This window comes from Carassius gibelio, chromosome A5, assembly GCF_023724105.1.
Source record: "Carassius gibelio isolate Cgi1373 ecotype wild population from Czech Republic chromosome A5, carGib1.2-hapl.c, whole genome shotgun sequence".
Lineage (NCBI taxonomy): Eukaryota > Metazoa > Chordata > Actinopteri > Cypriniformes > Cyprinidae > Carassius > Carassius gibelio.
In genome coordinates this window covers 16,522,049-16,544,628 of record NC_068375.1, presented here as the reverse complement: position 1 = coordinate 16,544,628, position 22,580 = coordinate 16,522,049, and the positions used below count along the sequence as shown (strand labels likewise).

The 22,580-nt window shown below is 36.3% G+C and overlaps 3 protein-coding genes across 13 annotated transcripts in view; all 3 read right to left on the bottom strand.

Annotated features, from left to right (window-relative positions):
* Window positions 1-1,207: 1,207 nt before the first annotated feature.
* On the bottom strand, window positions 1,208-11,005 carry LOC127998171 (long-chain-fatty-acid--CoA ligase ACSBG2). Its single transcript, XM_052592088.1, has 15 exons — window positions 10,894-11,005; window positions 8,545-8,629; window positions 8,303-8,400; window positions 7,411-7,688; window positions 7,214-7,302; window positions 6,951-7,071; window positions 6,494-6,574; window positions 6,063-6,212; window positions 5,755-5,922; window positions 5,484-5,665; window positions 5,169-5,402; window positions 4,166-4,383; window positions 3,730-3,869; window positions 3,145-3,388; window positions 1,208-2,831 (listed from the first exon to the last, which is right to left on the bottom strand). Exons 2-15 carry the CDS (start codon window positions 8,613-8,615, stop codon window positions 2,755-2,757), a joined length of 2,151 nt encoding a protein of 716 aa, XP_052448048.1. The 5' UTR covers window positions 8,616-8,629; window positions 10,894-11,005; the 3' UTR covers window positions 1,208-2,754.
* A 1,324-nt stretch (window positions 11,006-12,329) lies between these two features.
* LOC127998097 (uncharacterized HIT-like protein Synpcc7942_1390) lies at window positions 12,330-15,012 on the bottom strand. 5 transcript variants are annotated; one of them, XR_008170960.1, is made up of 7 exons: window positions 14,856-15,012; window positions 14,560-14,697; window positions 14,296-14,400; window positions 14,134-14,206; window positions 13,350-13,406; window positions 12,791-12,919; window positions 12,330-12,695 (listed from the first exon to the last, which is right to left on the bottom strand). XR_008170960.1 is itself a non-coding variant. In XM_052592086.1 (5 exons), the coding sequence occupies exons 1-5, from the start codon at window positions 14,967-14,969 to the stop codon at window positions 12,604-12,606; spliced, it is 588 nt and encodes a 195-aa protein (XP_052448046.1). In that variant the 5' UTR covers window positions 14,970-15,012; the 3' UTR covers window positions 12,330-12,603. The 5 variants fall into 5 exon arrangements, 3 of the variants coding, with proteins under 3 accessions (XP_052448046.1, XP_052448045.1, XP_052448044.1); XR_008170954.1 differs by having other exon boundaries at window positions 14,560-15,012; XM_052592086.1 differs by lacking the exons at window positions 12,791-12,919; window positions 13,350-13,406 and having other exon boundaries at window positions 14,560-14,749; window positions 14,842-15,012.
* A 1,622-nt stretch (window positions 15,013-16,634) lies between these two features.
* The window catches only part of emb (embigin), a 41,593-nt gene continuing 35,647 nt past the window's right edge, over window positions 16,635-22,580 (bottom strand). For 2 of the 7 annotated variants that reach the window (XM_052592083.1, XM_052592082.1), the window contains 7 exons: window positions 21,496-21,555; window positions 20,597-20,786; window positions 20,355-20,437; window positions 20,129-20,262; window positions 17,794-18,082; window positions 17,670-17,703; window positions 16,635-17,544 (listed from right to left, as the gene is read on the bottom strand). In XM_052592083.1, the coding sequence (XP_052448043.1) occupies window positions 17,484-17,544; window positions 17,670-17,703; window positions 17,794-18,082; window positions 20,129-20,262; window positions 20,355-20,437; window positions 20,597-20,786; window positions 21,496-21,555 (851 nt within the window). In that variant the 3' untranslated portion in view covers window positions 16,635-17,483. The remainder of the gene's footprint in view (window positions 17,545-17,669; window positions 17,704-17,793; window positions 18,083-20,128; window positions 20,263-20,354; window positions 20,438-20,596; window positions 20,787-21,495; window positions 21,556-22,580) is intronic. The other 5 variants (XM_052592081.1, XM_052592079.1, XM_052592078.1 and 2 more) reach the window with 5 other exon arrangements.

The window sequence follows — 22,580 nt, the reverse complement described above, 5'->3', positions numbered from 1 at the left end:
AAAATGACCAATAAAATTAAGAAAATAATTTTTTGTGTCATCATTCATATTTTGACAATAAATGTATTTTTAAAAATTAGAGGAAGAAAAGCTTTTACATTTTAATAGAGCAGCCTGAACATTCTGCTAAAGATTAACTTTTTTTGATGCACAAAAGTTAAAAATAATTCTTACTGGTTTCGAACGACATGAGAATAAATGATTACAGAATTTTTATTTCAGGGTCAACTATCCCTTTAAGACTTGTGTAAGATTTCAGTAAATAGATATGTGGTAATTTTGTAAGTAAATGAGCTAAACAAACGAAAGTCATTTTTGGGGACAAAGTTTTTAGGCTGGTCTGGCTATGTTGCAAGAGTTAAAGGCAACCAGCTCACTCCCATGAGAGGAAGTTCCAGAGCGATCCAGAGCCAGTCTGTTCAGTTACTAAAACTGCTCAGGTCACATGAGTGAAGTATGCAACCTTTGACCTAATTAGTATTATATTAGTATTAAATTAATTTAAAACACAAAGACTTAAGACGGTGAGAATGGATGTAGTTGAATATCGTGTGTAAGTCCGGTTTCTGATGTCATCTACTGCCCAGGGAATATAATGAATGAAAAGGTTTCATTTCCAGCACTTTTATTACTGCTGAAGTTGTGTAAGGTGAATGGACGACTTAATTTGATTGAATGTACTGTACGTAGATAGTCATCTGAGGACTTTGTCCTAAATGGACAGATATCATGTTTGATCATCAGAAGAGCAATAACCAGGCTGAGAAAAATGATTAATATGATAAATTAATGTTGAATGGATAAGTTAAATAATTGGGGGACATGATAATTATTTATATTTACATATTAAAATATTGAGGGAAAAAATAAGGTTACTAAAACACAATACGAATCCAAAGTCGTACAGCACATTTTTTTAATTTGAAAAGTTTATTATTTTATTTACCAGCCAGGTCATGGTAAATTATTATGAATATATGAATAATGATTCAAATAATTTCAAATAATTTAAAAGAATATAAAAAAAAAATAGCTACCCCAGGTACAAAATTAAAAATAAATGAATTAATAATTTTTTTAGCTTAAAAATAGCTTTGATGCTTTTGTCCCGTGCATCCGATGGGCCCTTTTCTAAATAAATGGTCACATGATAAAAATTATGCACTACCTGCTTTCGTGATTCCCTTTTGCAGTGAGATTTCCAAAGTGTTTTGACATTTGCATTTATTCATTTAGCAAACACTGCTTTACAAGGCGTCATAAAAATGAAGACTATAGTGATTCATTTTAAAGAGGCAAAAACACATATTACGAGTGCTGATACAAAGTTTCAGACAGTGTTCAGAATAGTACAAGCTTGGAAGAAAAAGTGTGTGTTTGGGGGGGGGGGGGGGCTTTTATGAACAGTGAAAAGAAACAGTAGTTGCATAAAAATAGGCAGAATAATGATTAAGAGCTGTAAATTTACTTCGATGTCATTGTATATCCAAAAACTAATCTCTCAGCTACTTTGCATACTTCACATATCTTCTGTATCAGAGGAGATACTTTACTTACGGTTCATTGGCTTCAACAGCTGCATGTGACACCAGATATGTTCAATTGTTATAAAAGAACTTCCAACAATTGGTAATGCAGAACACAAACAAGATCAGTCTCAATGAAACTGTCTGAAAAAAGTGAACAAAAGAAAACGCTTTTATGAAGGGATGAGGTTTCTTGCTTGTATTTCTGGATAACTTCAAAACTGGTTCGAAGACAATATAAACAATCCCTGAGGGGCGGGGTGGGGTTAAACCACAGTGCCTACAGTGTTGTGCCTCATCAGAGAGATGATTTTTGTTTTGTTTGGGAACAGACGCACACAGGCATATCATCACGAGGTTTCCCTGTGCCTACTCACACTACCAAATATCCCAGAAATGTAGATAAAGAAAAAAAAATAGATTATCACATGGAGTATCAATGGAGTTTAATAGTTATTAATAATAATTTATTATTTACTTCTATACTTCAAAACAATCTCCGTTCTCATGAATATTCAGGGTGCTCTGTGGATGGGCACTGTTGCACATTAAATTTATTCTGCCAGTGATGTATACAGGAAGTATGGAATCCTGTTTTCACCTTTTTATCTCACTTTTTTTTTTTTTTTTTTTTAAATGCAAAATATAATTCTGAGTTTTTATCTCACAATTCAGTTTTTTTTTCCAATACTCAATGTGCTGGGTGAATTGTGAACAGCAAGAGAACAAACAATTGTCCCACATTTCTTTACAGTTACGCTGTAACTGTCTGAAGTACTAACAATACTCAATATGCAAGCAACAGCAGGTCTATTATCCTCTACAGATCATATGAGACTCAATCTAAACCTATTTTCAATCTAAAACTTTGTCTATTTAGACAAATTGACTTCACATGCCGGTTGTAACAACAGTAATATGCACAGTAATTGCATAGTAATATCATTTACATACAATCAACTCTGATTTCATATATTGTACAGAATATACAGAACCAGTTATAATGACAAATAGCTATAAAACTGATCAATTGCAACTTTGCCGAAGCTAACAAATCTATTGGTATAAAATAATGTAAAGTCTGACTTAGACCAATGAGATGTTATAATAGTGAGGTCCACTGGAAGCCCTGGAGTGAGCAAAATACAGATTACTGATCAGTGGCAAAAGAATATGATCCCGTTGTAGTCTGCAATTGAATTCCCACAGTTTCATTTTGGTTCTTCTGTTATTCACTATAAAATTTGTTTATTTCTTCTTGATACATTTTACTGACAACAGGCCTTTTGAGCTTCATGGTTGGACCTGAGGAAAAAAAAGAAGAAAACAATCCTTCACATTCACATCTAATAGATCCATCAGCCAGTTTACTATAATTATGAATTAAGGAATGTGGTTAAGCAGCATGGCAGCAGGTTCTGTAAAGACCTTTCATTAAAACGTGAGACCAACTGACACAAATGCTTCTCATAGTTGTGTCACACTGACAGATGCAAGTGCGTCTGCAGCATTTTACAAGAATTTAATAATGATGGACATCTATACATTAGATTCAGTTTGTCAAGAAACTCTCCAGTTCTGTTTAATATCCATGTCTATATAAAGAAATAACACTCACCAAGTTCTCCGCCAGACACGGAGAAGTCTCTTGAGAGGATGGTCCACTTTTGGACTCTCTGGGCATTGGATGTGGCGTTGGCATTTACGCAGTCTATGCCTTCCTGGATGACTTTGTAAATGGCCGGTTCTTTTTTGTTAATGATTTCTGAGACTTTGCTGGCAATTACACCATGCTGCCGACAAAACTCCACCGCTAATGGAGTCAGCTCATCTGTGGGGTCTCCATTGTCATCAACGTTACACTAAAAATAAAACACATTCCTTCTGAAAAATGGCACATTAGCTAAGTTTTTTTGGTGGTATAAATGTAAACATTTGGTAAAATGTACACATTTATTGGTCTCATTAAAAGAACAGTTCACACAAATATGAAAATATGCTTAAAAAATATTCCCCCTCATGCCAACCAAAGTATAGGTGAGGTTGTTTCCTCACTGGAACTGATTTGGAGAAATTTAGCATTACATCACCTGCTCACCAATGGATCCCCTGTGATCCTCAATAATGCTAAATTTCTCCCAATTAAAAAATTAAGAAACGAGTGTAATTTTATTTTTCTTTTATTAAGTAAATGTAGACTCACCTTGAGTGTGAGTAGCATAGAGAGAAACTTCTTTTTGTCCCCAACCAGCATGGCATTGCTGACGATTGACACCTCCTCCTTTAGGGCATCCTCAATGGGGACGGGTGGTACATTTTCTCCACCAGCAGTAATGATTAATTCTGCAAAAATAAGGTAATTAGATATACACATGTATAAATTAATATTGGTTGTTACACTGTATGCATTTATCTTAGATACATTTCTGCTCACAGTAATACTGTATGAAAGTTGTCCAAAGGTAGAGAAAACGACAATCTACCAATTACCTAAAGAAATCTATACCAATCATAGAATCACACTGAGCAAACTGTACCAAAATAGCTCTTAAGAGCCTGCTCACTGCCATGAAGCACTGCAACTGAACTGCAATTTAAGCACTGCAATTGAATATAATCTACAACATGTGTATTTCTACCTTTTATCCTGCCGGTGATGTACAGAAAGTCATCTTTGTCGTGTTTGCCCAGGTCTCCTGAGTGAAGCCACCCGTCTGCATCCAGTGCCTCCTCAGTCTTGTCTGGCATGTTCAGGTATCCCATAAACACATGCCTCCCCCAGAAACAGATCTCACCGGTTCCATCTGTATCCGGCTTGTCTAACTTAGTTTTGCAGCCAGTCAACACTTTACCACAACTGAAGGAGAACAGAACATGATAAAGCTTTTTTCAGAAGTAACAATGACTTTCAGCCAATTGGTGGATGTTTGAAGTCATGCTCACACGCGTGGAATTCATCACTTTAACATGGACATGTTGGAGGAATATGTCAAACTTTTTCTTGGTCCTTTTTGAAGAGTAAGAAGATTTTCTCTCTTTCTGTTCCAGCTCATTCACTGTGAAATAAATTTTCTATAGAATCCTCTCCATGTATTGACACTTTTGGCCTAAAGACTTTATTTTCTTTGACTTTTGAATAATTTTGAGTTTTGGGAATAATATGACTTTTTTTTTTTTTTAAATGTATTTGTATGTTTCTAAGTTTTTAATATAAATTTAACATTGCCATGTTCATGCTATTATAGTATTATTATTATTATTATTATTAGCTTCTTTTGTGTTCAACAGAAGGAATAATCTCATGCAGTTTTGAAACAACTTGAATATGATGATGACAGATTTTTTTCAATTTTGGGTCAACTATCCCTTTAAGTTTACAATTAATATTTGGGGCTACTTTAACTAGAAAACCAAAACAATCAAACAGTGCCTTTAGAATCATTTAAAGGCATAGTTCATCCAATGCTAATGTTTACTAAAAACCGTGTCATTCCAAACCCACAAGCAGTTATTTTCCTTTATGAACACAAAAATTGTTTCTCTGAAGTGAAGTGAGTATATCAACACAAATTCCTTTAAGGCATCCATGTAATTTCAAATACTGCATGTGTGTTAATATAGAAAGCACATCGCGCCTCTGACCTCATAATGTGATAACCCTCGGCACAGGAGACGGAGTGAGGTCCAGTGCTCTCGCTCATGCCGTACAGCTCAAAGATGGTGATGTAAAGACTCATGAAGTACTCCAGTGTGTCTTTGGTGATGGGAGCTGCACCTGTGTAACAGGCCTTACAGCGGTCGAGGCCCAGAGCTTTTCTTACATTCTTGAAAACAAGGGCATTCGCCAACGTGAAGCCCCACGGCACTGAGGAATCACTGTAAAGAAATCAAATGAACTTTGGGATTCTTTCAAAAGATTCAATTTATGATTGACTCCATGGTTCCTTTAAAACGCACCCATTCATGGCATTATAGCTAGCTTGAAGTCCGATCCCCTTGGCCCAGTCTCCAATCTTTTTCTTCGTAACGGACGACTTTGCACCAGCAGATTTCATTGCTTCCTGCATTTTTTCCCAAACTCGGGGAACTCCCAAAAAGCTTGTGGGACGCACATCTCTCAGAGTGTTGGCCAAGGAGCCCTACAGTGATTTAGACAAAGATATATATATATTTCCAAAAGTAAACAGTGTAAGCATCTTAAAATTCAGCATAAAAGCTGGATTTTAACCTTCAGGGCATCTGGCTCGGCGAAATTGGTTATGGCGGCAAACCTCATACAGATCCACATGTCATGGACCTGGGCTGCCACGTGACTCAAGGGCAAGTAGCTCACGATTTCCTCCTCAGCCATATTCAGATTGGTCATGAGACCTGCTGCAGTGGCTGTCCAAGTGATCTGGATGGAGGAGGGATGAATTTAAGAGACACCACTAATTATCCCATCAAAATAAAAAATATTAACGTGGTTAATTAAATTTGGCATTGGGCGTAAGTGCTGAGAAAGTCACTTTATTTGACACTTTAAGTTGTACTCACATTATCTTGGCTGAGCATGACCCCTTTGGGATTCCCTGTGGTGCCTGATGTGTAGATTAATGTGCAGCACTCGTTGGCCTTTTGACTGTCTATCAGCGCATCCAGCTCGGCTTCAGAGACACTCTCCCCCAACTTCATAAATTCAGCCCACTGAGAGAACATCAAATGAAAACACATCAGGAGCACTGTTTGATTAGTTGACGTATTGAAAATGCATTGCTGTTAAGATTAATTTTACTTGACTGGCTTTTTGTGAAAAACAAAACAAAAAACATACTGAACATACTGATACTTCCTCATTTGGGAACAAACATTACTCACCTGTAATTATCCGTGAACCTGCATTATCTTTATTCTCTTACATGTATATGTTTTGTGCAACCATTTGGTATTCAGAGGCATTTTTATTTTATTATTTGGCAAAAACTTACTGTATAGACATTTGGTAACTTCTGCTCCAGTTCACCCTTGTACTGAACAATAGCCTTCAGATGTGGCAGCTGATCTCTGACCTGTGAGAACAGTGAAAGAAAACTGATCAGTATTTTATAAGAAGATTCAGCCATTCGTTTACATATTATTGTTCTTTTTTTAATTACATTTTCATAATGATACATTAGGGTTAATATTTAATGCTTAAAATCAGTATTAATTCACAGACATTTCACTCACTAACATCAGTGAGGATTAATAAATGCTTCAAAAGTATTGCTCATGTTAGCTGTTGTCAAATAACTATTGTCAACGTTCAGAACCTTTATATATTTCTATACTAGCAATTCTGGATGATTTTTTTATTGCATTACTTCTCATATTCATGTCTTTCTACAGTAGGTTGAATCTTGCATTGATAATCTACTAAATGAAAGCGGTTCATTTTTAAACTACCTGGAGGATTTTGATCAGTTGTTTGTTGTTTTCGACCACCAGAACATTGGCTTCACAGTTATCAGCGACATACTGGCAGGCCTCTGGAGAGTTAGTTGTGTATATCCCAGTGGCCAGTCCCCTGAGACAAAACAAGATATGTGTTGAGAAATCTAGACAAAGCTATCCCACATTCCATCAAAACGTTTTCTAAAGTCTTTTCCTCATTCTCTAACTTCAAGTAGATTAACTATTAAAAGATTAAATGAATTCTCAGTCAATACCCTGCTAGGATACATCCGACGTCTGCTATAAACCATTCAGGAGAGTTGAAGCCCAGAATGCCGACTCCATGGAATCGCTCCAGGCCAAGCTAGAGTACACACAGAGCACAGTGACTGAATATGCAAACACAATTCTTCACCTAAAGCTCATTCATTCAAAAATTAATTTTAAAAGATGAAAAGATGTGAAGTCATACGCTCAGAAAGCTTTTGGCTGCCGCTCTTGCATGTTGATAGTACTCCTTATAGGTCAGAGTGACCCATGTTCCTTCCTTCTTTGCACGGAGGGCAGGATAGTCTCCGTACTTCTGCACTGTACCCAGGAACATCTGATGGATGGTCATCGGAGGTTCTGAGCCGAGTCCCGATGTCTCCATCCTCAGTTTGACAGGCTTGTCTCTGGCCGCGCTCCACAGCTCCTGAGCTGGAGCGAGTCGCACACCTCCAGTCGTCAGTGGTATAGCAGGATTATTGCCTTTTTGATCGGGACAGCAAGGACACACAGGAGACATGATTCTATTTTAAAAAGGGCTTCTGAAAGGTATTGCAAATTTACAAATGAAGCTTCTGCACGCTCTTTAAGCAAGAAGAGATCAGTCCATTCAGGCACCTGCCCTCGTCTGCTGTCACACACGGAGGAACAAACAGCTTATCAAGAGTACACAAATAGGTCAGGTTACTGACAGGGTATGGTGTGTGTTTCTCACCAATCAGGTTCCACGTGTGTAACAGGTTAAAAATATGAACAGAACAATTCAAATTATTACTAATTATTACTAGGATGGTATATTTGCATACTGTGGACTTCAAATCTACAGACTGCACACTGAAAAAAATTACATTTTAAAGAAGAAAGACTTAATTAGTACTTTTTTGTAAAACACACTCAACTAAACATTATGTACAACTTTGAATTTTTTTTTTTTTTTTTGCTGCAGCAACATTTATAAATTATATTATTCTTTATGTTATATAATTCTTGTTTTATTTGTGTTTGTGAATAATCTATTCAGAAACTCTTCAGAATTTATGCAAAATAGTTGTATTTTTGATATGCAAACATATTGTGAACATGCATGTGAAGACTACCTGTGTTTCTCTTCATTACAGAGAATGAACAATCTCCATTGGGTTGGTCTTTGGAGTCATGAAGGTTTACGGTCTGATATTCACCAGTTTTAGAAGAACTAGCAAGACAGACAAATGATACATGATAACATAAAATATACATCGATAAAAAAATACAATAAAAAAGTCAAATAATCAAGTACCAAAATATTGGACGAGGACAGAAATGACATATTTCATTGATTAAGTCTAAGTCTACATACCCTTGACTATCATTTCCGGAGACAGGAATTTCCTTGGAATCACTCTGTGATATACACTCATCGGCAGACATTGTATAGTTTGAGTCTTAAATGACAACAAAATAAAATGTTATTACAAAAGCTTGAGTTCACAAAGTAGCGACCAAATACAACAAAGAAAAAGCTATAATATAAATGAAAATATTATATGTCTAATGTCTTCTATTCAGTCAAAAGACTCCAACACCAGTGGATTCAGAATGTAATTTATCTTTTATATGTACCCCCTGCTCTTGCAAAATACTAAGCAATATGTGCCAGTGGATAGAGTGCCAGATGATGAAAGCAGCAGACGAGAGGTTACAGTCAATGACTAACCTTTCACCAACATTAGGAAATTCAGATTAAAGCACTATTACGTTAAATAGTCTAATGTGCAAATCTTTAAATTTAGAATTATACGTGAAAAAAAAATACATGTGTTTGCACACGTTTAGTCTTACAAAATATCTGCATTTGAAGTTTGTATAAGTATGCCATCTAGAGGATGTCTAAGTAATTATTACAATTTAAGGGATAGCTCACCCAAAAAATTTAATTCTGTCATCATTTAATCCCGCTTCACTTGTTCCAAATCTGTATGAATTTCTTTCTTCCGGTGAACATAAAGAAGATATTTTGAAGAATGTTGGTAACCAACCTGTTGACGGTAACCAGTGACTTCAATAGCACCCCCCCCCCCCCCCACACACACACACACAATGGAAGTCAGTGGCTACCAGCAACAGTTTAGTTACCAACATTCTTCAAGATATCTTCATGAAAATCATACAGGTTTGGAACAACTTCAGGTTTAGTAAAAAGACGATGACAGACTTTTGGTTAAACAATTCCTTTAAGTTGAGTAGATTGGACATTGCATTTTTAGAAGACACACACACACACACACACACATACTGTACGTACATACAGTGTGTGTGTGTGTGTGTGTGTGTGTGTGTGTGTGATTGTGATATATTGGGCCAGTGAGCGAAAAAGAAAAAGAAAAAAAAGATACAAAGATAAATAATAATTAATGGCATTTTCTTGAAATGTTACAATTCCATAACAGTTAATTCAAAGAAAACGAATAATTATTTTTTCTTTTTTTTCTGTAAAATCCTGGGAATTACGCCTCAAGCAGAAGTTCATAACTTGACTACTCAAGATTGCAAAAGGACAAAGTTCATGATAATTACAACACAAGTGTGGACACATCATGATCTGTGCCCAACTGAACTTGCCCACAGATGAGAAAAACCCTGAGAATGACACAGTTCATTACTGACAAGGACAATGAAATATTCCTAACTAATCTTCTGAAATAATTTAATGGTTTTAAGGCATTGGATCCTAATCTGTATTTAAAGGTATGGGAGTGGAGGTGTCAGGTTCAATATTCATTAATCCACATGCGCAGCTTTTCACAAAACACCATGATATTGTTCTACTGAATCAAAAAATTATGCATAAATAATAATAATAATAATAATAATAGTAAAACAATAATAATAATCACAGGAAATGGAAATGCACTTGCTTGGAAATAAGCTATCATGTTAATAATATGATAATTCTGCAACAGTTTGATAACATAGTGACACATAACCACCTTATGACAAAGAAGGAAAGGAGAGAGCCTTATTTTTTTCTTTCTTTCAAGAGTATGCAGAGAATGGGGCTAGCTATCACACTTTCTTAATCCTGTGAATATTTCTTAGGCTGGATTTCATTTTAAAGTCAGTTTCTGTATAGGCACACCTTAATGTTTTGACAAGAAAAAAATATATTGGACATCTACACTGTTACAGCAAAACAAAACATGTACCACAGATACAGTAGGCATAGTGTCACACTATATTGGGTAACGCACAGTGACCATCAAATTATGTAGATAAAAACTATGAATAATATAACAAACAGGTATCAAAACAGTTTTGGCCCACAGATAATCTCATTAGAACATTTTATCTAGCCTATTTATAATATGTAAAAAGCATTTGACAATTGCCTCAACCAGACATTTGAAAATATTTACCTTCTGAAAAATAAATTAAATTAAGTATACCTTGTAACAATTATGCTATATTAAGCATGAATACATTTCACTCAAAATATCACCCAGGCTACGTTCAATTGAACACCTAAATAGTAACCTGAATAATCACTAGAAATCTATAAATATTAGCCTGTGACGGTTTAGCTCAAGAACACTTGCAGAATAAAAGGAAATGTCATTCGTATGATGAGTTTGGAAACATATAATCTTTCTAACATAGGCTATACATTTACTGATGTAAAAAAAAGGGGGGGGGGGGGAAGCTGACTTACATGTTCCCAAGGTTTTTTTCTTCTTTTTTCTCCCGTCAGTGCTTGTTGTTGAAGGCTAGGAAGGTGTGTAGTTTCCGAGCAGGTGTGGATGAAACACAGATTTTGCCCTATGCACAGCTACATGTTTCTCATGTGAAGTAAGAACTTAAATAGTGTGTCTACAATTCCATTCAAAGCCTCACATCATGTCACGTGACGCGCGGAGCAGGTGACAGAACTTCATTCTAGTAAACAAACGATTTCATCGTCACAGCACCATAAAAATACATAAATAAAAAATAACTGTCAACGAAATTTAATGTTGACGTTTAGTAAGTTCTTCCTTTTTTAACAACACACACAAAACATGTGAATGTCTTTCGCAGACCTCAAACTGAAATTAAAGAAATTTGATAATATCTGGCGTGTCATGTAAATATTTTACAGCTGATATTTCACTACAATTTGCATTCTAAAATAACTTCCTATTCAACGTGCATTGTATAGCATTTGCACGAATGCTTGCCAGACAACAGCAGATTTCTGTAGGTATTAATATTCATTCGTTCATGTTTGCAGACCTGCCTCTGTTATAGTGATAGTGAGACAAGTTCAATTCAGTTGTTTATTGATCAACACGTTGTTCATTCAGATTGTTACCTAAGCTCCAAGTCCACAAATAGATAGTGTGAAAGACCAGAGAGGCTTTCCAGCAGATAAGACAGTTGTAGACATTTACTGTACCATTTTGCAACCTTCATCTAGTAAAAATCCATATGCCAGATTACAATATTACATATTTACCACCGTTCCAGAAATAACAATGTTTTGTTAAATGTAGATCGAATTAATGTTTTACTCTGTGGTAATATGTTTTAAACTAAATTAGTAAAGGCTCAAAGCTGTTTGTTTCAATTATTAAGATTACTATTTTTCTGAATTATATTTTTCCTTCTAGTCAGCACAGACATGATTTGATGCCTGAACTGAATGGATGCTTCTGATGTTTCAGCAAATAGGATTAAAGTTCAGTTAATATATAAACAGTCACGAGTGACCCAAAGAAACCGGCCTCCTGGCCACCAAGGTCCCCTGATCACACCACCTGTCACCAGTGAACAGCTCTACAGGATGACCTTAACTGAGGCCTTCAGATTGTAGTTTTTATTTCAGCACATCGTTCAAATGTGTCTTGATGGTATAAACAAATTGATGTGTACTTCAAATCATGTACAGTATTCAATAATTTGTATGCAACCTGTCCCATTTATGCAAGAATGTTCTTTTCAAGGAATTTGTTCAGCTTCCATTTCATGATTAAAACCCATTGTGCATTGTTACTTCCTTATTTATATACTTCCTATTATTCTTTTCAGTACATTATACGCTGAACATGTAGCACCCATTACGCTGAACACGTAGTACCCATTGTGCCCATATTAACCTGTGAAACTTGCAAGCTCGCCAGAATATTTTTATTAACCAATGATGACAGTAAACAACAGTAAAGGTAACCCAACCCAGTTAAGTGCAGTTTACCCAACAGCTTGTTAACATTAATTGCAGAATGAAAGCCAAACTCTTGTAATGAATAAAAAAAACAGTATTACACTTTATTTGACAAACATTTTTTGATAATATCCAACAAATTTCCATTTTGTACTGTTTATCCATTATTCTCATATCTTCCAAAAATGCAGAGCATTACTTTTATTCTGACAGTAGGTCCATCTATCCTGGAGGCCACTTCATTTGCCGTCCCCCGAGAACATGAATGTGAAGGTGATACACAGACTGCGCCCCATTTTTACCATCATTGATGACTGTAAAATAATAAGAACAGATAATTAAGTATTATATATATATATATATATATATATATATATATATATATATATATATATACACACACACTCACCTAAAGGATTATTAGGAACACCTGTTAAATTTCTCATTAATGCAATTATCTAATCAACCAATCACATGGCAGTTGCTTCAATGCATTTAGGGGTGTGGTCCTGGTCAAGACAATCTCCTGAACTCCAACCTAAATGTCAGAATGGGAAAGAAAGGTGATTTAAGCAATTTTGAGCATGGCATGGCTTTTGGTGCCAGTCGGGCCAGTCTGAGTACTTCACAATTTGCTCAGTTACTGGGATTTTCATGCACAACCATTTAGAGTTTACAAAGAATGGTGTGAACAGGGAAAAACATCCAGTATGCGGCAGTCCTGTGGGCGAAAATGCCTTGTTGATGCTAGAGGTCAGAGTAGAATGGGCCGACTGATTCAATCTGATAGAAGAGCAACTTTGACTGAAATAACCACTCGTTACAACCGAGGTGTGCAGCAAAGCATCTGTGAAGCCACAACACGCACAACCTTGAGGAGGATGGGCTACATCAGCAGAAGACCCCACCAGGTACCACTCATCTCCATTACAAATAGGAAAAAGAGGCTACAATTTGCACAAGCTCACCAAAATTGGACAGTTGAAGACTGGAAAAATGCTGCCTGGTCTTTTGAGTCTCGATTTCTGTTGAGACATTCAGATGATAGAGTCAGAATTTGGCGTAAACAGAATGAGAACATGGATCCATCATGCCTTGTTAACACTAGGCTGGCTGGTGGTGGTGGTGTAATGGTGTGGGGGAAGTTTTCTTGGCACACTTTAGACCCCTTAGTGCCAATTGGGCATCGTTTAAATGCCAAGTTCTACCTGAGCATTGTTTCTGACCATGTCCATCCCTTTATGACCACCATGTACCCATCCTCTGATGGCTACTTCCAGCAGGATAATGCACAATGTCACAAAGCTTGAATCATTTCAAACTGATTTCTTGAACATGACAATGACTTCACAGTACTAAAATGACCCCCACAGTCACCAGATCTCAACCCAATAGAGCATCTTTGGGATGTGGTGGGACAGGAGCTTCATGCCCTGGATGTGCATCCCACAAATCTCCATCAGATCAAGATGCTATCCTATCAATATGGGCCTACATTTCTAAAGAATGCTTTCAGCACCTTGTTTAATCAATGCTACGTACAATTAAGGCAGTTCTGAAGGCGAAAGGGGGTCAAACACACTATTAGTATGGTGTTCCTAATAATCCTTTAGGTGAATGTATGTGTGTGTGTGTGTGTGTGTGTTTGCTTGCTCTTTCTCCCGGACTATTATTTTATATGTCAAGCTTTAATATAGTATTTATATAGATGCTAAATGAACCCAATTTTAAAACAAAGGATATTTTACTCACCAACTCTGTATCCTTCGTCCAGTCCTTCTTTCTTTGCTATGTTTTTGGCCACTATCAAAAGATGACCCAGAAGCTGGATGGAAAAGGTCAAGATCTTAGAGGTGCGTCATCCTCTGTAATTATTAAAGCTAGAAACTAATCAAAAGTGTATGGCAGACAAACCGATGCATCATCATCGTGTGCTTCACTGATCTTGGGAATGGGAATCCTTGGAATAACCAGGAAGTGCACAGGAGCCTGGGGATTTACATCTCTGAAAGCTAGACACTGCAACATTACACGTGTTATATTACATGCAAACTGACATGCAATGTTCATTTATAATATGCATGAAACTTAACAAAAAGTCTGAATTACGATGAATATTTCATTATGTTACTTAATATATTAAGCAAAAGTCCTAAAGGCTTGTGGTCTGTAACACACCTTGTCATCCTCGTGAATTATATCTGCAGGGATAGTTTTGTCAACTATTTTAGAAAATATAGTGGGTTCAGGTTTCCCGTATTTCTTGCTGGCCTCCTTTGCCAAGCGAACCTCATCGCGTGTGGACGAGCAGAAGGTCTGATATAAACAAGCAAACAAACAAAACCTCAGCAAAAGCATTTCTGAACGTCTAAAACATGTGCAGAGCAGATGAAGGATTCTGCGCGCTTTAAATTCAGAGCATTCACAGACCGCGCTAAACTCTGACAGCGCGAGCATTACATAGAAATAAACACCTTCACGGGTAAGACACGCCGTAAATGATGTCCAAGGGGCAAAACCTGCCGGGTAAATAAAATACAGCGGGTCGTCATTACACTGTTTAATGAAAAACGGCGTCTATTTTCCATGAAAATCCCTCTCTCACGTGCTGCTGCTGAGGTTTTGTTTACATCCGATTCTCAAAAGTTATGTGGTTTTCAAAATAAAAGTCTCCAAACTACTCAGGGTTCTTAATTATGCACATTATGCCCTTTAACATCTTAGTGAGATTTATAATTTGTGTATTAAATAAGCATAATATGCTTTCATTCAAATGCATATTGAACATTACAATTTTGCATACAAATACAAAACTTGTGGTAGTGCAGTGTTTCTAAACCAGGGGACCCCCAATAAATCTTATACTACATCATAGGGAAATAGCAACTAGCTGAGCCACTGCTGTAGTGCTCAGGCTCTTGTGGCCAGCGGTATATCAGAAATTAACCAACGATTTTCTTCAAATTTCAGCACAATTGCTCAATAAACAAAAGTAAATATTAAGTGACTTAGATTTTAGACACAACAATTCTTGTTTTTGTTGTATCTCGATAATGAAAATAGTTCCAAATGAAGCCACAGCAGAACTGGGGCCTGTTCTCCGTACATTACTAACTCAGTTTGCTGGATTTGACTGTTGATGATTTGGCATGGTCTTGGATTCATTGGTTCTTCGAAGCTCATCCATTGCAAACTCAAATTTTATTGATACTGATTTAATTTGTTTGGTAACAGCCATATTGCAAACTCAAATTTTGTTGATACTGATTTCATTTGATTGGTAACAGCCATAGTGTCTGTTTGAATTTACTGATGTGAGAAATGTAAATGTAAGACACAAAAGTTGATGCATACATTTAGTTAGATTAGAAAAAAACATCAATAAAAGGTAAAAAATCTATTTAAACTTATTGGAAAGGTTAATTTCTGTTGCTCCTGCTGACTAGCCACATCACAATATGAATAATATCAAAAGTTTTGGGAGTCAGCTGTCCACAGTAGTCTTAAACCTGCCAAGGTACCAGCACAGTGACATGCTCAGCAGAATATTGTCTAATTATCGTTATCAACAAAAGTCCAGAAAACATCCAGATACAATTTAATTTTGGTCATCGCACACCCATAGTTTGAAGTTTAAATCCATGACAGTATGCTGGAAATAAGTGCATGCTGTTAGACCTCACAGGTGCCAAACTGGAAGATCCATGCTGCTTTGGTCACACATAGTTTCACATGGTCCCCGATTGGTTCCTCAGGGACAAAATGAGCAAGAGAGGCCTCTTTGATCAGGTCGAGGTGTCACTGAGAGCCTGTTTGCATGGACAGGGGTGCAGGCGATGTATCAAGGTTAGTGGTTCTGTAAACTTTAGATTTTTTTTCAATAGTTCCAGAATTGTACCCAGGTCAGGTTAAGAGCAGATTTCTATTGAAATGATCCATTGTTTTCACAGTTGTAGGACACAGACATGCATCAACATGTATGCTTTTTTAAAAACTAAATATGTTTTGATCTGCCCAGGTTTTTGGAGTGAAGAGGACGTGAGGAGGCCTATTGTGTCTCATGGTGTCATCACAGACTAGCAGGAAGAACTTATGCTAGTGCACAGAAAGTATGCGTCTGTATGAGGGAATCACAGATGGAGACATTGTGGGCTTGAGTGATGTCATTCTTAAACTGCTGCTGCAGTTTTTATTGAACAAACCACAGTTTTGAAATTGTTCTTCATGTCAATAAACAATATATGGAGTTGCATGTTATTTTTTTTTTCATTTAAGTTCAAGAACTTGTGTTTAAAGAAGATTTTGTGCTCAAAATAGAACTGAGAATTAATATTACAAATTTTTTGTTGAAGAATCAAATCAGTCATATTTGTATTTAAAGGAATCAGGAAACAAAGAAAATTGTCATTTACTCGCCCTCATGTCATTCCAAACCAATACGATTTTTGTTCATCTTTGAAACACAGATGAAGGCCATTTTTAGCTTTGCTTTTTCTTTTCCTCAATTGAAGCCCAAGCAAAAAAAGCTTTCATGCATTACAAAGTACAAAAAGATATCATAAAAGTAATCTGTATGAATGAAGCAGTTTGTCCAAGTCTTCTGAAGAGATATGACTACTTCATAACCTCATTGGTTCTTGTGTGCCAAGCTCAACTTCCTTTGACCTTTGTGTATGTGTGATCAATGTTTATATATTAATATATATAGCCGAAATGAAAACTTTTCGTTATATGAAGCAATTTAATACTTTAATAAAGTCTTCAGAAAGAGAATCAGTTTTATCTTTAGTTGACCTTTATTATTAATTGACTTCCAAAAGGTCATATGAACACTTAAACCTTAGTAATAACACTACTGTATATTGAAGAAAACATGCTTTATATTTTTATGATGGTACACTGAGAATGTAATTACACACACACACACACACACACACACACACACACAGTGTGTGTGCACAGTGTGCGCGTGTGTGTTTGTGTGTGTTTATGTATGTGGCTGTGGCAGAATTAGTTTAGGAAAAAAGATTGCTTATTGCCTTATGTGATTCAGGCCACATTACATAATCAAATTTTTTTTTTCATCTGTTAAAATGAAAACATCAGGGCTGCAGTTTTCTTTGTCTTGCTGTGTTGTTCACTCCATTGTTCTCATCACCAGCGCTAGAAAGAACATTAGCATCATCACTGCCAAGGTCTGAAAAACCTTCAAGCAAGTCTAACTTAATTTTTAGGAAATATATTCAGTGAATCTTTAAAATCATATGAACTGATCTGAACACACTTACAGTTTGCTGGTTTGTTCTGAGCAGACATCATTCTCTGCAAATCAATAAATTATTTGTTAATTTTCAATGGTGACAGATCTGAATATGCATGATTATTCCTCATATTCATTAAAGTTTACTGTACCTCCTGCAGAAGAGTTGTCCTGTTGTGGCTTTTTGCATTTTTCCCAAAGCAAAATCAGCGTGACCAGGACAATGACTTCAACCACTATGGCAATGAAGGGTTTGAGAGGCTCAGTATAAGACAAGACCTTCAGCTTGACGTAAGACTCCCTGGGTTTGATATCAAACTCAGCGCTGCATATGTACTTTCCAGAATCTTCTTCAGTCAGATTCAGAACAGTCAGTTTTGTATCACTTCCATTAATAACGATCTTGTAGTTCTGAGGGTTTGCAGTAACATTGATGAGGACCTGTGAAGGAAAAAACACTGATATGAATGTTGTTACTGTTAAAAGTGTAACTATTAACAATCTTTTTGAGTAAATGAAATGAAATTTGTAGCTGGAAAACTTGAAAAAACAAAAGGTGTTTACTTATGCACTATTCTATGATGTTGAAAGTGTGGAATTTTGATCTGTGTCCCGAAAGACGCACTATACACTGTGTACTCATACACTATGTTCTTATGCACTATGTACTCAACCATGTAGTTTAGGAATTATCTTGTCATTCATAATTGGAGTCTGATAGCCCCTCCCCCTTCACAATGTAATTAAAGCTGCAACAGTTGAGTGCAAAGTCTCCAACATTCCAATCTTCGTTTTTTTTTTTTTTTTTTTTTTTTTTTTTTAGTTTTTTAAGTGCATCATCTGGGTGTTTAAAGTGCACATTTACTTTTTGGATTTTTTAAATTTTCATTGTGAACACACTACTCACACTATTTATAACTACAAAACATCATAGAATAGTGCATTAGTACAATATTTGGGATGCACATTAACAAAACAATACTAACAATTACTTGAACTACAAAATAAAAGCTTTAGGACTAAATAAGCAAATATCAATTAATATTTTAAAAATAACACTGGATATGATAGCCCCTTTACTGTGAGATGACGTCAAATTTAAAGGGTTAGTTCACCCAGTAATCAAAATTATGTCATTAATAACTCACCCTCATGTCGTTCCAAACCCGTAACACCTCCGTTCATCTTTTGAACACAGTTTAAGATATTTTAGATTTAGTCTGAGAGCTCTCAGTCCTTCCATTGAAACTGTGTGTAACCAGACCATCTTGAACCAGTTCATCAAATCGAACTGAATCGTTTTAATCAGTTCGTGTCTCCAATATGCATTAATCCATAAATGACTTAATCTGTTAACTTTTTTAATGTGGCTGACACTCCCTCTGAGTTCAAACAAACCAATATCCCGGAGTAATTCATTTACTCAACAATACACTGACTGAACTGCTGTGAAGAGAGAACTGAAGATGAACACCGAGCCGAGCCAGATAACAAACAAAAGATTGATTTGTTCTTGAGTCAAGAACCGGTTGCATCGGTTTTTGGTTTTCTTAAGAAAACGGTTATCCAGTTCTTTTGCGCTCGAAGTAATGGCATCATTGGCGATGATTGCCCTTGATTCAAGCCTTCGGTTTACCCGCACCCATAACATTAGCACAGAATCAGTTCAGAATCAATCATCAAAAGAACCAGTTCAGTTCAGACGCTCTGTGTGTCGGTCTGTTTCACGCTGTATCACACATGCTCAGTATCATCAGCTCCTCGGTTCTCGAATCGGACGCGTCTGACAGAAACGGTTCTTGACTTGAGAACGAATCAATCTTTCTTTCATTATCTGGCTCGGCTCGGTGTTCATCTACAGTTCTCTCTTCACAGCAGTTCAGTCAGTGTACTGTTTGAGTAAATGAATTACTCCGGGATATTGGTTTGTTTGAACTCAGAGGGAGTGTCAGCCACATTAAAAAGTTAACAGCTTAAGTCATTTGTGGATTAAAGCATATTGGAGACGTGAACCGTTTAAAACTATTCAGTTCGATTTGGTGAACTGGTTCAAGAAGATCCGGTTACATCAAGTGATTCGTTCGCGAACCGAATATCATACGCAGTAGTGAACGCGCTCACAACAGACTCGGAAGAGAAGACCATGCTGAATAAAGTCGTAATTTTTGCTATTTTTGGACCAAAATGTATTTTCGATGCTTCAAAATATTCTAACTGACCCTCTGATGTCACATGGACTACTTTTATGATGTTTTTCTTACCTTTCTGGAGATGGACAGTATACCGTACACACAGTTTCAATGGAGGGACTGAAAGCTCTCGGACTAAATCTAAAATATCTTAAACTGTGTTCTGAAGATGAACGGAGGTCTAACTGGTTTGGAACGACATGAGGGTCAGTTATTATGACATCATTTTGATTATTGGGTGAACTAACCCTTTAAGTATAATCTTAATACAATCCCATGTTCCTCATTTCTCGTTCACCTTTTCGGTGTCGTTTGCCTTGTACCAGTTCCAAGTGTTTGGTGTGTGTTTGAGTTTGAGTTTACATTCAAGTACAACTGAATCTCCGATGTAGCTCACTACAGGCTTGTTTCTTGTGCCTTTTATTGCAGGAACTTTAGATAAAAAAAGCAAAATGGATATATGATGGATATTATTGTATAAACCAATTAAAACAACACAATGTGTACATAAAATGACAACATACCATCTAATACAAATGTAACTTTTGCCTCATTTTCTCTGAAGTTGCAGGAATAGTTTCCCAGGTCTCTGGCCTCTATACTGAAACTATGAAAAAGGTTAAACAACTTAAAGCAGTGTTAAGTCATTGTTTAGTAATACTGAATTTCTTGTTTTACTCCTATAACATGTCTTATTACTTATTTGCATTTTTCACATTTACTAAAAATGACACATGATTATTTTCTTGAATAAACAACCACTTACGTCCTTTTAAGGATATACTGTTCATTGTTTCTATTTACAGATTCTTCAGAGTTTTCAATTTCTTGTCCATCTTTAGTCCAATAGCCAGTAATGTTTGGAGGGTTATTTGGTATATCAATAAGGTTACATAAAAGCTCGATTTTTTGGGGTGTCAGGATTGCAAGCTCTTCAATAATGACTTGATTTTGACCTGTATTCCGAGAAATTATAGCCCAATCAGCAAAACAAACTTCTGCAGTTATGTACAATTCAATGGATTGTCATTGTTTATCTTATTACAAAATCATAAATGCACATTTTTTTTTTATTATAATTCCAACAAAAATTAAAATTTGCTGAACATTTACTCATGGTCATCCAAAGTTAAGATGAGTTTGTTCCTTTGTCAAAACAGATTTGGAAAAATGTAGCATTATCACTTACTCATCAATGAATGCTCTGCAGTGAATGGGTGTCGTCAGAATAAGAGTCCAAACTGCTGGTTAGAGGACTCATATTTTAGCCAGAAGCAACAGTTTAAAGTCAAACACATCTTAATGATGGATTTGTTTATTATAAACATGCAAGTTTTCACTTCACAAAATGTTAACTGATGGACTGGAGTCATGTGGATTACATGTGGATTATTGTGATGTTTTTATCAGCTGTCTGGACTCTGACGGCACCTGTTGTTCTGACAGCACCCATTCACTGCAGAGATCGGATCCACTGGTGAGCAAGTGATGCAATGATACATTTCTCCAAATCTGTTCTGATTTAGAAACAAACTCAGCTACATCTTAGATGGCCTGAGGGTGAGCACATTTTCAGCAAATTTTCATATTTTATTAATTTGTACTTATAAATGATGTCAACTGCATACTTGTCCAGGGTAATAAGATATTACAAGGTAACCATACCTATGGATACAGCTTTCTGTCTTGTAATTACAGGATCAGACTGTGGGGAAGGGGATGACTCTAAAAAAATAAAGAACAAGAAAATAAAAAGACATGCCATTGGACTTAGCACTGAATAAACAACACTACCAACTCACCATTCTGCTAGAGAGTAGTGTATGAAGGTAAGATGACGTCATAAAGAATTTGCATAGGCAGGGTAGTATTTGTGGAAGTGTACATAAGACTGTAAGCATAAATTAAGTTTGCATGCATAAGAGAAGCTTTGTAAAGGTGTAAATCGAGTTTCAAAGCGTAAGAAAAAATTATTTGCAGCATTTTAGTGTTACGTGTAAACTGCAGCTTCATGCTAACGCAAAATAAATATGATGTGCATGCTTCTGATAGGGTTGGGTACCGAAACCCGGTACCAATATGACACCGATCTACCTATGGACCCGGTATACACTGAACCGAATAAGAACTCAGATTTCGTTGCCTCATTTTGGTGCCTCTTAAATGCCTGAGTTCTCGGTTGAAATATTTGTCCTGATTCACTGAAATGCACACAAGAAGCATGAGCGAAGCTAGGCTTTTTTAGCGGGGCTATAGCATTTAGCTCCATAAACTGTACACAAATTTGCGATCGCTTCAGAATCAGTCCACTTAAATTTGATATGAAAACGGCGGCAGACCGGTCTCCTCCCCATCTTTCAGTGCGCTCTTAAATTTACAAACCGCTGCAGAGCAGCGCGAGTGAACTCAAACACAAACAGAGGACACAAGGTATGTGTTTATCAATACATTGTTAGAATATCTGTATCTGTGCAGTTCTTTGTCATAAATACAGTTTACAAAAGGTCACGAGGGAGCAATTGGTTTCTCATCCATTATAAAAATTTCCCTCTGTTCACTGCTTCATCACCCCACAGTCTTAGAGTAAGGGAAGCTTGGGAAATGAGGGAATCCAAGGAGCGAGTGAATGCTATGGATTTATTTTAAATCTTTTTAATGTTCTTTAGTGTACTGTTTGAGTAAATGAATTACTCCGGGAAAGTGGTTTGTTTGAACTCAGAGGGAGTGTCAGTCACATTAAAAAAATTAAG